Here is a 12,569-nt window from a genome sequence, read left to right on the forward strand (position 1 = left end):
GCGAGACCAGCTTGCTAGTAAATAAATACAATTTAAAAAATAGAGGCAGCTCACTGGTAAGTGCTGCTATTTGAGCTATTTTTAAAACAGGCTCGCGGGCGACTCATCTGGTCCTTACGGGCACCGCGTTGGTGACCCCTGGTCTAGCATGTTCTATATGTTCTAGTTATTTGAATGACTCTTACCATAATATGTTAGGTTAACATAGCAGTTGCTTATTTATGCCTCATATAACCTACACTTATTCAGCCTGTTCTTCACTATTCTTTATTTTAAATTGCCTTTCAAATGTCTATTCTTGGTGTTGGGTTTTATCGAATCCTTTTCCCCCCAAAATGGGACTTATTGTCATGAACTGTCACCTGGGTCATGGCATGATTTATGTTTGGTAATGTTTCTGTTTTAGTCTGTTCCCAGGTGCACCTTCTTTCCCTGTTTGAGTCTGTTCCCAGGTGCATCTTCTTTCCCTGTTTTAGTCTGTTCCCAGGTGCACCCTCTTTCCCTGTTTTAGTCTGTTCCCAGGTGCACCCTCTTTCCCTGTTTTAGTCTGTTCCCAGGTGCACCTTCTTTCCCTGTTTTAGTCTGTTCCCAGGTGCACCCTCTTTCCCTGTTTGAGTCTGTTCCCAGGTGCACCCTCTTTCCCTGTTTTAGTCTGTTCCCAGGTGCACCCTCTTTCCCTGTTTTAGTCTGTTCCCAGGTGCACCCTCTTTCCCTGTTTTAGTCTGTTCCCAGGTGCACCCTCTTTCCCTGTTTGAGTCTGTTCCCAGGTGCACCTTCTTTCCCTGTTTTAGTCTGTTCCCAGGTGCACCCTCTTTCCCTGTTTGAGTCTGTTCCCAGGTGCACCCTCTTTCCCTGTTTTAGTCTGTTCCCAGGTGCACCCTCTTTCCCTGTTTTAGTCTGTTCCCAGGTGCACCCTCTTTCCCTGTTTTAGTCTGTTCCCAGGTGCACCCTCTTTCCCTGTTTGAGTCTGTTCCCAGGTGCACCTTCTTTCCCTGTTTTAGTCTGTTCCCAGGTGCACCCTCTTTCCCTGTTTGAGTCTGTTCCCAGGTGCACCCTCTTTCCCTGTTTTAGTCTGTTCCCAGGTGCACCCTCTTTCCCTGTTTGAGTCTGTTCCCAGGTGCACCTTCTTTCCCTGTTTTAGTCTGTTCCCAGGTGCACCCTCTTTCCCTGTTTGAGTCTGTTCCCAGGTGCACCCTCTTTCCCTGTTTTAGTCTGTTCCCAGGTGCACCCTCTTTCCCTGTTTTAGTCTGTTCCCAGGTGCACCCTCTTTCCCTGTTTGAGTCTGTTCCCAGGTGTACCCTCTTTCCCTGTTTTAGTCTGTTCCCAGGTGCACCCTCTTTCCCTGTTTGAGTCTGTTCCCAGGTGCACCCTCTTTCCCTGTTTTCTGTTGGTTTCCATGGGCACTGATTCTCCTCACCTGTCTTAGTTTAGCAAATAGTGTTCCTACCAGGTGTTTAGGTTAATCACTCTTCTTTAGATTGTCCTGTCACCCAGCATTAGTTGCAGGGTCAATGTTTGCAAAAGGCAACATTTACATTTCTCCTGTTTTTTCTCCTCTTTATACTGATTTGATACACTATAGCATTCCTCGTTTTTCACCCCTGGTGACATTTTGGTTTTGTTTAGCTCCACGCTTACTAGCGTCCGCAGTTTTGTATTTTTGTTCCTGCCTTTAATTTATTAAAAACTTGAATCTTACCTGCACACTACTCCTACTTGTCTCCTGCGTCGGTAAGGAACACGACAATCATGTACACTGCAAAAAGTCAGTGTTCAAAAACAAGAAAAAAAAATACAAAAATGAGGGGTATTTTACTTGAACGAAGCAAAATGATCTGCCAATAGAACAAGAAAATTTGGCTTGTCAAGACTTTCCAAAACAAGTAAAATTAGCTAACTTCAATGAACCCAAAAATACCTTAAAATAAGTATATTCTCACTAATAACAAGTACTACTATACGAGTACGTATTTTCTATTGTTTCATTGAAAATAAAACAACAAAGTCTATTTGGCTGTCATCTGTTTTAGTATGAGACACAATTGTGTCAAAGTCATGATTTTATTTTTTCACATTCTTGAAATAAGAAATTCTTACTTTAAAAAGTAGTTTTATACTTGTGTTGATGACACAGCTTTGCAACACTTGATATTCTAGTTTCAAGCATGTTTTACTCAATATAGGTCATCACATTCTCAGCTACAAGCTGTAATATCTTACTGACATCATTTAGGACCTAAACACTTAAAACAAGTAAAACACTCTAAAATAAAATCTTATGTATGGCCGCGCAAGTCCCGGGATGCCCAAAATGTCCATAACACACCCAGCTGAGTCCCATGGGGCGGGGGGGATGAAAGTTGGAAAAGTCAGCAAAAGTCCCAAAAATGTTCAAAATACCTACACAGGTTCGAGTCCCACAAGTTCCGCCGCCGGCCGGGATGCCCAGAATGTCCAAAACGCGCCCTGCAAAGTCCCACGGGAAGGTGGGGAGAAAAGTTGGGGAAATGTTCAAAAGTCCGAGTGTGCACTCAAACTCAAACTCGAACCCGGTTGGGACTCGAACCTGGGTAGGTATTTTGAAAATTTTGGGGGACTTTTACCGACTTTTCGAATTTTTCCCCCATACTTCCCCTGGGACTTTGCTGGGTGCTTTTTTGGACATTTTTTGTATCCCGGGATTTGTGTGGCCGGCGGCACGACTCGTGGGACTGGAACCCCGGGGAGGTATTTTGGACACAATTGGGACTTTTGAACATTTTGGCCGCCTTTTCCCCCTCTTTTTCCCCGCTTTTCTGTGCACCATTGCTGGATGTGTTTTGGACACTTGGACAAAAATAGTTTCAAGCATATTTTACTCAAAATAGGTCATAAAATGTCGGAAACAAGCAGTAGTATCTTACTGAGATCATTTAGGAGCAAAACCCTTAAAACAAGTAAAAGACTAACATAAAATCTGCTTAGTGAGAAGAACTATCTTATCAGACAAAAAATAAGCAAATATCACCCTTATTTGAGATATTTCATCTTACTTAGATTTCAGTTTTTGCAGTGTAACAACTTATACTCCAGTGTGACTTATATATGTTTTTCTTCTTCTTTTTTATGCATTTTCGGCAGGTGCGACTTATACTCCGAAAAATACTATATATATATATATATATATATATATATATATATATATATACGATTGTAGCTGAGATAGGCGCCAGCGCCCCCCGCGACCCCGAAAGGGAATAAGCGGTAGAAAATGGATGGATGGATGGATATATATATATATATATATATATATATAATATATATATATATATATATATATATATATATATATATATATATATATATATATATATATACACACACAGCCTGGGCCCAATTTTTTTCATTGTCATTTTGAAGAATTTATCTGAATGTGCATGAACTATTTCTGTTCAAAATAGTTAAAAATGTCACATGTGAAATGTTTAAATATGAACCTCTCATTTTACTGCACTGTGCCAACTGTACTACTATAAGAGTACCTGTTTTCTATTGTTTCCTTTAAAATACACCAGCAAAGTCCATTTGGCTGTCATCTGTATTAATTATGAGACACAATTGTGTCAAAGTCATGATTTTATTTTCTCACATGCTTGAAATAAGAAATGATTACTTTAATAAAGTAGTTTTATACTTGTGTTGATGACACAGCTTTGCAACACTTGATATTCTAGTTTCAAGCATGTTTTACTCAATATAGGTCATCACATCTCAGCAACAAGCTGTAATATCTTACTGACATCATTTAGGACCTAAACACTTAAAACAAGTAAAACACTAACATAAAATCTGCTTAGTGAGAAGAACTATCTTATCAGACAAAAAATAAGCAAATATCACCATTATTTGAGATATTTCATCTTACTTAGATTTCTCTTTTTGCAGTGTACAAGCCAGCAGACCATGTTTACCTGATATCAGGTGAAAGTTAGGAGTGTTGTGGGCATGCTGGGGACGACAGATAAGACCCGAGTTTCAGCTTGTGGATGACTTGATGGCTTGGACAAGCATTGTGATAAATATTCAACTCTGTCAGTCTTAAGCAGACCTGGGCAAATGAAGGCCCGGGGGCCACATGCGACCTGTTGAGCTTTTCAATCTCACCCGCCGGACATTCCCAATTAATTTTTTTTTAGATCTTTAAGATGGAAAGTGAGGTGAGGTTCCACGTCCCAAGAGCGAGCTTATGTAGCCGAGGATCGGACCGCCAAGTGCCCTGCCTTCGGCTGCCACCCAGCTCACATTGCACCCGACCTCTATGGCCCCTGCTATGGGTGGTGAGCCCATTGGAGGGCGGACCCACGTTGCCTCTTCGTACAGGGTGCATGGGTACAGGCCCGGCCACCAGGCGCTCGCCATCGTGCCCCACCTCCGGGCCTGGCTCCAGAGGGGGGCCCCGGTGACCCGCGTCTTGTTCACGAGTGAGGGAAGAGTGGATGGTGAGATCGACAGGCGGATCGGTGCGGCGTCTTCAGTAATGCGGACGTTGTACCGATCTGTTGTGGTGAAGAAGGAGCTGAGCCGGAAGGCAAAGCTCTCAATTTACCGGTCAATCTACGTTCCCATCCTCACCTATGGTCATGAGCTTTGGGTCATGACCGAAAGGATAAGATCACGGGTACAAGCGGCCCAAATGAGTTTCCAGGTCTCTCCCTTAGAGATAGGGTGAGAAGCTCTGCCATCCGGGAGGAACTCAAAGTAAAGCCGCTGCTCCTTCACATCGAGAGGAACCAGATGAGGTGGTTCGGGCATCTGGTCAGGATGCCACCCGAACGCCTCCCTAGGGAGGTGTTTAGGGCACGTCCAGCTGGTATGAGGCCACGGGGAAGACCCAGGACACGTTGGGAAGACTATGTCTCCCGGCTGGCCTGGGAACGCCTCGGGATCCCCCGGGAAGAGCTGGACACAGTGGCTGGGGAGAGGGAAGTCTGGGGTTCCCTGCTTAGGCAGCTGCCCCCGCGACCCGACCTCGGATAAGCGGAAGAAGATGGATGGATGGATGGAAGATGGAAAGTGTAGCTGCCATTATGATGTGCTCTCATGTTTTCTAACAACCGTAAGTCTTCAACTTTACATGCTTGGAATCTGCACTTATGGATGATATTCCAGTTACTATGTATTTTTTTTGATTGATTGAAACTTTTATAAGTAGATTGCACAGTACAGTACATATTCCGTACAATTGACCACTAAATGGTAACACCCCAATAAGTTTTTCAACTTATTTAAGTCGGGGTCCACGTTAATCAATTCATGGTTACTGTGGTCATCTAATTAGTTACTATGGTCATCTAATTAGTTACTATGGTCATCTAATTAGTTACTATGGTCATCTAATTAGTTACTATGGTCATCTAATTAGTTACTATGGTCATCTAATTAGTTACTGTGGTCATCTAATTAGTTACTATGGTCATCTAATTAGTTACTATGGTCATCTAATTAGTTACTGTGGTCATCTAATTAGTTACTATGACATCTAATTAGTTACTATGACATCTAATTAGTTACTATGACATCTAATTAGTTACTATGGTCATCTAATTAGTTACTATGGTCATCTAATTAGTTACTATGGTCATCTAATTAGTTACTATGACATCTAATTAGTTACTATGGTCATCTAATTAGTTACTATGCTCATCTAATTAGTTACTATGGTCATCTAATTAGTTACTATGACATCTAATTAGTTACTATGACATCTAATTAGTTACTATGACATCTAATTAGTTACTGTGGTCATCTAAATAGTTACTGTGGTCATCTAATTAGTTACTGTGGTCATCTAATTAGTTACTATGGTCATCTAATTAGTTACTATGGTCATCTAATTAGTTACTATGGTCATCTAATTAGTTACTATGGTCATCTAATTAGTTACTATGACATCTAATTAGTTACTATGGTCATCTAATTAGTTACTATGACATCTAATTAGTTACTATGACATCTAATTAGTTACTATGACATCTAATTAGTTACTATGACATCTAATTAGTTACTATGGTAATGTAAGTCACAGCAGCTCAGACGAGGCACCAAGCAGTGTCGGCAGGAAGTTCTTCCACAGACGCGGAAGGAGATTTCCACAACAACGCTCTAAAGCTCAGTGATATATCAGATATATCAGATTGTTGGTGGGTTTAGTTTGGTGCGTTTCACTTGATTGTAAAATGTGTCAATCGGAAAGGGCGTGTGACGTTCATATTTTGTCAATATTCAGTGTTTTATCCTTCATAGAAAAATGTAACATTCCATTCCTTTTTTTAAAGCGGTCTGTCATAAGGTTTTTAGCATTCAATCAGACATTGTTAGGTTTTCTATTAACGTTCCTAAAAATAAATAACCGGCCCATGGACACATTTTTTTCTCTAAAAGTGGCCTCCAAGTCAAAATAATTGCCCAGGCCTGGTCTTAAGAAATGATAATTATGGAATAGATGTGGAGTGGGGGCATTAAACTTGCACCAAGACAGGGCCCGTACGATGGATTCTAATTTGTGAAGGTAGCTAGGGAAGATGTTAAAATACAGTAGCTTAGATGTGCTTCAAAGAGAGTTCTGTACAGAGTTAGTCAAGCATAGAGAGGAAGATAATGACGAAGGTGAAAGTAGAACACGCCAACATATTTGGAAAATGTGTTTAACAGATGGCTTAATGTGAATTTGAAATCATGATTTGTGTAAGGACTGATTGGCATAGTAATGCCGGGTTTGTCCCTCCGTGGATGCGTCGACAAGAACACAGCAATGGTAAGTTTATATGATTTAATAAACTTAACAAAAGCAGGCTATGAATAAAAATACTGAAGCTAACATACAAAATAAACCAAGAGCGCTAGCATAAAAGCTAGGAATAGAAAACAGACCAACTAAGACTGGCACGAAGGCACACGAAAAGAAAAACAATCCATCAGCGTGAGAGCTGGAATAAAACAAAGGCTTAGCGTGAAAAGCTAGCGAGAACATACGTACGTGAAGTCTGTCGATACTGTTGCTCAAAGGCAAATTTATGGACCCAGACTGAACAAAGAAAAGAGGAAGGCTTATATAGGGAGTAATCAAGGAGAACCAGGTGTGTGTAGAAAACGAGGAGCAGGTGAAATCAATGTGTAACCATGGTAACGAACTAAACAGGAAGTAAGTGGGTTAGAAGAGAATGAAACAAAGATGGAAAAATAAACATGTGAAGATCTGAGTCACGGATCGCAACATTTTGTACATTTTCACAATGTGCTTGTTCTATTTTTAAACAAAGCAAACGCTCACTTTATTTTTAAGTTATCGTGCTGTGATTTTACCTGTAGAATGGGTGGTCCCCACAAGTACTGAACAAAAACTCCCCATTCTAAATGATAACCTGTGTGTGTTCTGGCAATGCTGACTTAATGGGGACATCGCTTTACACAGTTCCTTTAGGGGACCTCTGACGGTATGGGGACAAAAAAACAGGTCTCCTAAAGGGAAACCTTTAATTTAATTTAAACTTTTTTTTATTTTAAATGGTCATCAGTAGTCACGTTTGAGCTACCTGGGCAGTGGACATTTTACCTCATTTTTTACATGCCTCCACAACCTGGGGAGTAGATTTTTCTCGGTGTGGCCCCTTATCTAAAATGAGTTTGACACCCCTGCTCTAACCTATATGAGATGACGTAACTCCTGATGCCAGTCATAGTTCTACATGCGCACATGCAGGTTTAGCCAAAGGCCTCCCGGGGATTAACGGCCAGTGCAACAGATGGCGCGTCCTGTGACACTTCCTGTCCCCACACACACACACACCCACACCCACACCCACACCCACACCCACACCCACACACACACACACACACACACACACACACACACACACACACACACACACACACACACACACACACACACACAGGTTATCATTTAGAACGGGGGCCAAGTTGTTGTTCAGTACTTGTGGGGACCAGCCTTTCTACAGGTTGTGGAGGCATATAAAAAATGGTGTAAAATGTCCACTGCCCAGTTAGCTCATACACGTCTTTAAATATCTGGATTGATGAAATAATGTGCTGATCATTCTTACTGGGGACCCTGGGAAGAAAAGAGTTAAGGTCGTGGAGAGCAAATTTAAATAATTTTGCATAATTGACACAAATTTGTACATGACTACTGAGGACCATTTAAAATAAAAAAAATCTCAGTCCTCCATCCATCCATTTCCATCCATTTTGTACCGCTTATTCCCTTTTGGGGTTGCGGGGGGCGCTGGCGCCTATCTCAGCTACAATCGTGCGGAAGGCAGGGTACACCCTGGACAAGTCGCCACCTGATCGCAGGGCCGACACAGATAGACAGACAACATTCACACTCACATTCACACACTAGGGACCATTTAGTGTTGCCAATCAACCTATCCCCAGGTGCATGTCTTTGGAGGTGGGAGGAAGCCGGAGTACCCGGAGGGAACCCACGCATTCACGGGGAGAACATGCAAACTCCACACAGAAAGATCCCGAGACTGGGATTGAACCCAAGACTGCAGGACCTTTGTATTGTGAGGCAGACGCACTAACCCCTCTGCCACCGTGCCTCAGTCCTCAGAATCATTTAAAAAGATTTCCCTTTAGGTAACCTTTTTTTTAATCCCCATACCATTAGATGTCCCCTGAAGGTGAGTGTGTAAACAGAGCAATCTCCCCATTAAGTCAGCATTGCCAGACACACACACACACACACACACACACACACACACACACACACACACACACACACACACAATCATTTGGAATGGGGACCAAGTTGTCGTTCATGACTTGTGGGGACCACCCTTTCTACCGGTTGTGGAGGCATATAATTGCCAGAACATATAATTGCCAGAACACACACACACACGCACGCACGCACGCACACACAGGTTATCATTTGGAATGGGGACCAAGTTGTCATTCATGACTTGTGGGGACCACCCTTTCTACAGGTTGTGGAGGCATATAAAAAATGGTGTAAAATGTCCACTGCCCAGTTAGCTCATACACGTCTTTAAATCTCTGGATTGATGAAATAATGTGCTGATCATTCTTACTGGGGACCCTGGGAAAAAAAGAGTTAAGGTCGTGGAGAGCAAATTTAAATAATTTTGCATAATTGACACAAATTTGTACGTGACTACTGAGGACCATTTGAAATAAAAAAAAGTTCCAATTAAATCAAAGGTTTCCCTTTAGGGGACCTGTTTTTTTGTCCCCATACCGTCAGAGGTCCCCTAAAGGAACTGTGTAAAGCGATGTCCCCATTAAGTCAGCATTGCCAGAACACACACAGGTTATCATTTAGAATGGGGAGTTTCTGTTCAGTACTTGTGGGGACCAGCCTTTCTACAGGTTGTGGAGGCATATAAAAAATGAGGTAAAATGTCCACTGCCCAGGTAGCTCAAACGTGACTACTGACGACCATTTAAATGAATTAATTAAAAAAGTTCAGTCCTCAGAATCATTTAAAAAGGTTTTCTTTTTTTGTGTCCCCATACCGTCAGAAGTCCCCTAAAGGTGAGTGTGTAAACAGAGTGATGTCCCCATTAAGTCAGAGTTGCCAGAACACACACACACACGCACGCACACACGCTTTTACCTTTTTCTTGGGCGGCATGCTCCCGAGTAAGAAGCCACACTTTCATTCCCCACACGTCCAGACCGCACGTCTCAAAACTTCACCTGCCGCCGCCCCACCTGCCTTTGAGTGGCAGGCGGTGGACCGCCATGGTGCAAAATGTCTGGGAAATTTCCACCAAAAAGTTAATCACGTCAAGTGTACAATTCCTAAAAATAGATTTAGATTCTTACAAAAAAGCACGTTCCCTGTAGGTCTGCGAGATGCTGAAAGCCGCTGTGCGCTCCTCCGAGTCCTCAGGGTATTAGCGGTTTATTCCCTGCCTTCCACGCAACAGCGAGCTGGCCGCACAGTGCATGCTGGTTAAATAAGTCCTCACAGTGCATGCTGGTTAAATAAGTCCTCACAGTGCATGATGGTTAAATAAGTCCTCACAGTGCATGCTGGTTAAATAAGTCCTCACAGTGCATGCTGGTTAAATAAGTCCTCACAGTGCATGCTGGTTAAATAAGTCCTCACAGTGCATGATGGTTAAATAAGTCCTCACAGTGCATGCTGGTTAAATAAGTCCTCACAGTGCATGCTGGTTAAATAAGTCCTCACAGTGCATGATGGTTAAATAAGTCCTCACAATGCATGCTGGTTAAATAAGTCCTCACAGTGCATGCTGGTTAAATAAGTCCTCACAGTGCATGCTGGTTAAATAAGTCCTCACAGTGCATGATGGTTAAATAAGTCCTCACAATGCATGATGGTTAAATAAGTCCTCACAGTGCATGATGGTTAAATAAGTCCTCACAGTGCATGCTGGTTAAATAAGTCCTCACAGTGCATGATGGTTAAATAAGTCCTCACAGTGCATGATGGTTAAATAAGTCCTCACAGTGCATGATGGTTAAATAAGTCCTCACAGTGCATGATGGTTAAATAAGTCCTCACAGTGCATGCTGGTTAAATAAGTCCTCACAGTGCATGCTGGTTAAATAAGTCCTCACAGTGCATGCTGGTTAAATAAGTCCTCACAGTGCATGCTGGTTAAATAAGTCCTCACAGTGCATGCTGGTTAAATAAGTCCTCACAGTGCATGCTGGTTAAATAAGTCCTCACAGTGCATGCTGGTTAAATAAGTCCTCACAGTGCATGCTGGTTAAATAAGTCCTCACAGTGCATGCTGGTTAAATAAGTCCTCACAGTGCATGATGGTTAAATAAGTCCTCACAGTGCATGCTGGTTAAATAAGTCCTCACAGTGCATGCTGGTTAAATAAGTCCTCACAGTGCATGATGGTTAAATAAGTCCTCACAGTGCATGATGGTTAAATAAGTCCTCACAGTGCATGCTGGTTAAATAAGTCCTCACAGTGCATGCTGGTTAAATAAGTCCTCACAGTGCATGATGGTTAAATAAGTCCTCACAGTGCATGCTGGTTAAATAAGTCCTCACAGTGCATGCTGGTTAAATAAGTCCTCACAGTGCATGCTGGTTAAATAAGTCCTCACAGTGCATGCTGGTTAAATAAGTCCTCACAGTGCATGCTGGTTAAATAAGTCCTCACAGTGCATGATGGTTAAATAAGTCCTCACAGTGCATGCTGGTTAAATAAGTCCTCACAGTGCATGCTGGTTAAATAAGTCCTCACAGTGCATGATGGTTAAATAAGTCCTCACAGTGCATGATGGTTAAATAAGTCCTCACAGTGCATGATGGTTAAATAAGTCCTCACAGTGCATGCTGGTTAAATAAGTCCTCACAGTGCATGATGGTTAAATAAGTCCTCACAGTGCATGATGGTTAAATAAGTCCTCACAGTGCATGATGGTTAAATAAGTCCTCACAGTGCATGCTGGTTAAATAAGTCCTCACAGTGCATGCTGGTTAAATAAGTCCTCACAGTGCATGCTGGTTAAATAAGTCCTCACAGTGCATGATGGTTAAATAAGTCCTCACAGTGCATGCTGGTTAAATAAGTCCTCACAGTGCATGATGGTTAAATAAGTCCTCACAGTGCATGATGGTTAAATAAGTCCTCACAGTGCATGATGGTTAAATAAGTCCTCACAGTGCATGATGGTTAAATAAGTCCTCACAGTGCATGCTGGTTAAATAAGTCCTCACAGTGCATGATGGTTAAATAAGTCCTCACAGTGCATGATGGTTAAATAAGTCCTCACAGTGCATGATGGTTAAATAAGTCCTCACAGTGCATGCTGGTTAAATAAGTCCTCACAGTGCATGCTGGTTAAATAAGTCCTCACAGTGCATGCTGGTTAAATAAGTCCTCACAGTGCATGATGGTTAAATAAGTCCTCACAGTGCATGCTGGTTAAATAAGTCCTCACAGTGCATGATGGTTAAATAAGTCCTCACAGTGCATGCTGGTTAAATAAGTCCTCACAGTGCATGCTGGTTAAATAAGTCCTCACAGTGCATGATGGTTAAATAAGTCCTCACAGTGCATGCTGGTTAAATAAGTCCTCACAGTGCATGATGGTTAAATAAGTCCTCACAGTGCATGATGGTTAAATAAGTCCTCACAGTGCATGCTGGTTAAATAAGTCCTCACAGTGCATGATGGTTAAATAAGTCCTCACAGTGCATGCTGGTAAATAAGTCCTCACAGTGCATGCTGGTTAAATAAGTCCTCACAGTGCATGATGGTTAAATAAGTCCTCACAGTGCATGATGGTTAAATAAGTCCCTCACAGTGCATGCTGGTTAAATAAGTCCTCACAGTTGCAATGCTGGTTAAATAAGTCCTCACAGTGCATGATGGTTAAATAAGTCCCTCACAGTGCATGCTGGTTAAATAAGTCCTCACAGTGCATGATGGTTAAATAAGTCCTCACAGTGCATGATGGTTAAATAAGTCCTCACAGTGCATGATGGTTAAATAAGTCCTCACAGTGCATGCTGGTTAAAATAAGTCCTCACAGTGCATGCTGGTTA

At 42.1% G+C, this 12,569-nt stretch overlaps 1 protein-coding gene across 1 annotated transcript in view; it reads right to left on the minus strand.

Annotated features, from left to right (window-relative positions):
* Window positions 1-10,011, minus strand: part of LOC133568886 (voltage-dependent L-type calcium channel subunit beta-3-like) — a 55,568-nt gene extending 45,557 nt beyond the window's left edge. The window contains exons 1-2 of the mRNA XM_061921078.1: window positions 9,857-10,011; window positions 9,645-9,786 (exon numbers count right to left, since the gene is read on the minus strand). Coding sequence (XP_061777062.1) covers window positions 9,645-9,662 — 18 coding nt within the window. The 5' untranslated portion in view covers window positions 9,663-9,786; window positions 9,857-10,011. The remainder of the gene's footprint in view (window positions 1-9,644; window positions 9,787-9,856) is intronic.
* Window positions 10,012-12,569: the final 2,558 nt, after the last annotated feature.

This window comes from Nerophis ophidion, linkage group LG14 (assembly GCF_033978795.1).
Source record: "Nerophis ophidion isolate RoL-2023_Sa linkage group LG14, RoL_Noph_v1.0, whole genome shotgun sequence".
NCBI lineage: Eukaryota > Metazoa > Chordata > Actinopteri > Syngnathiformes > Syngnathidae > Nerophis > Nerophis ophidion.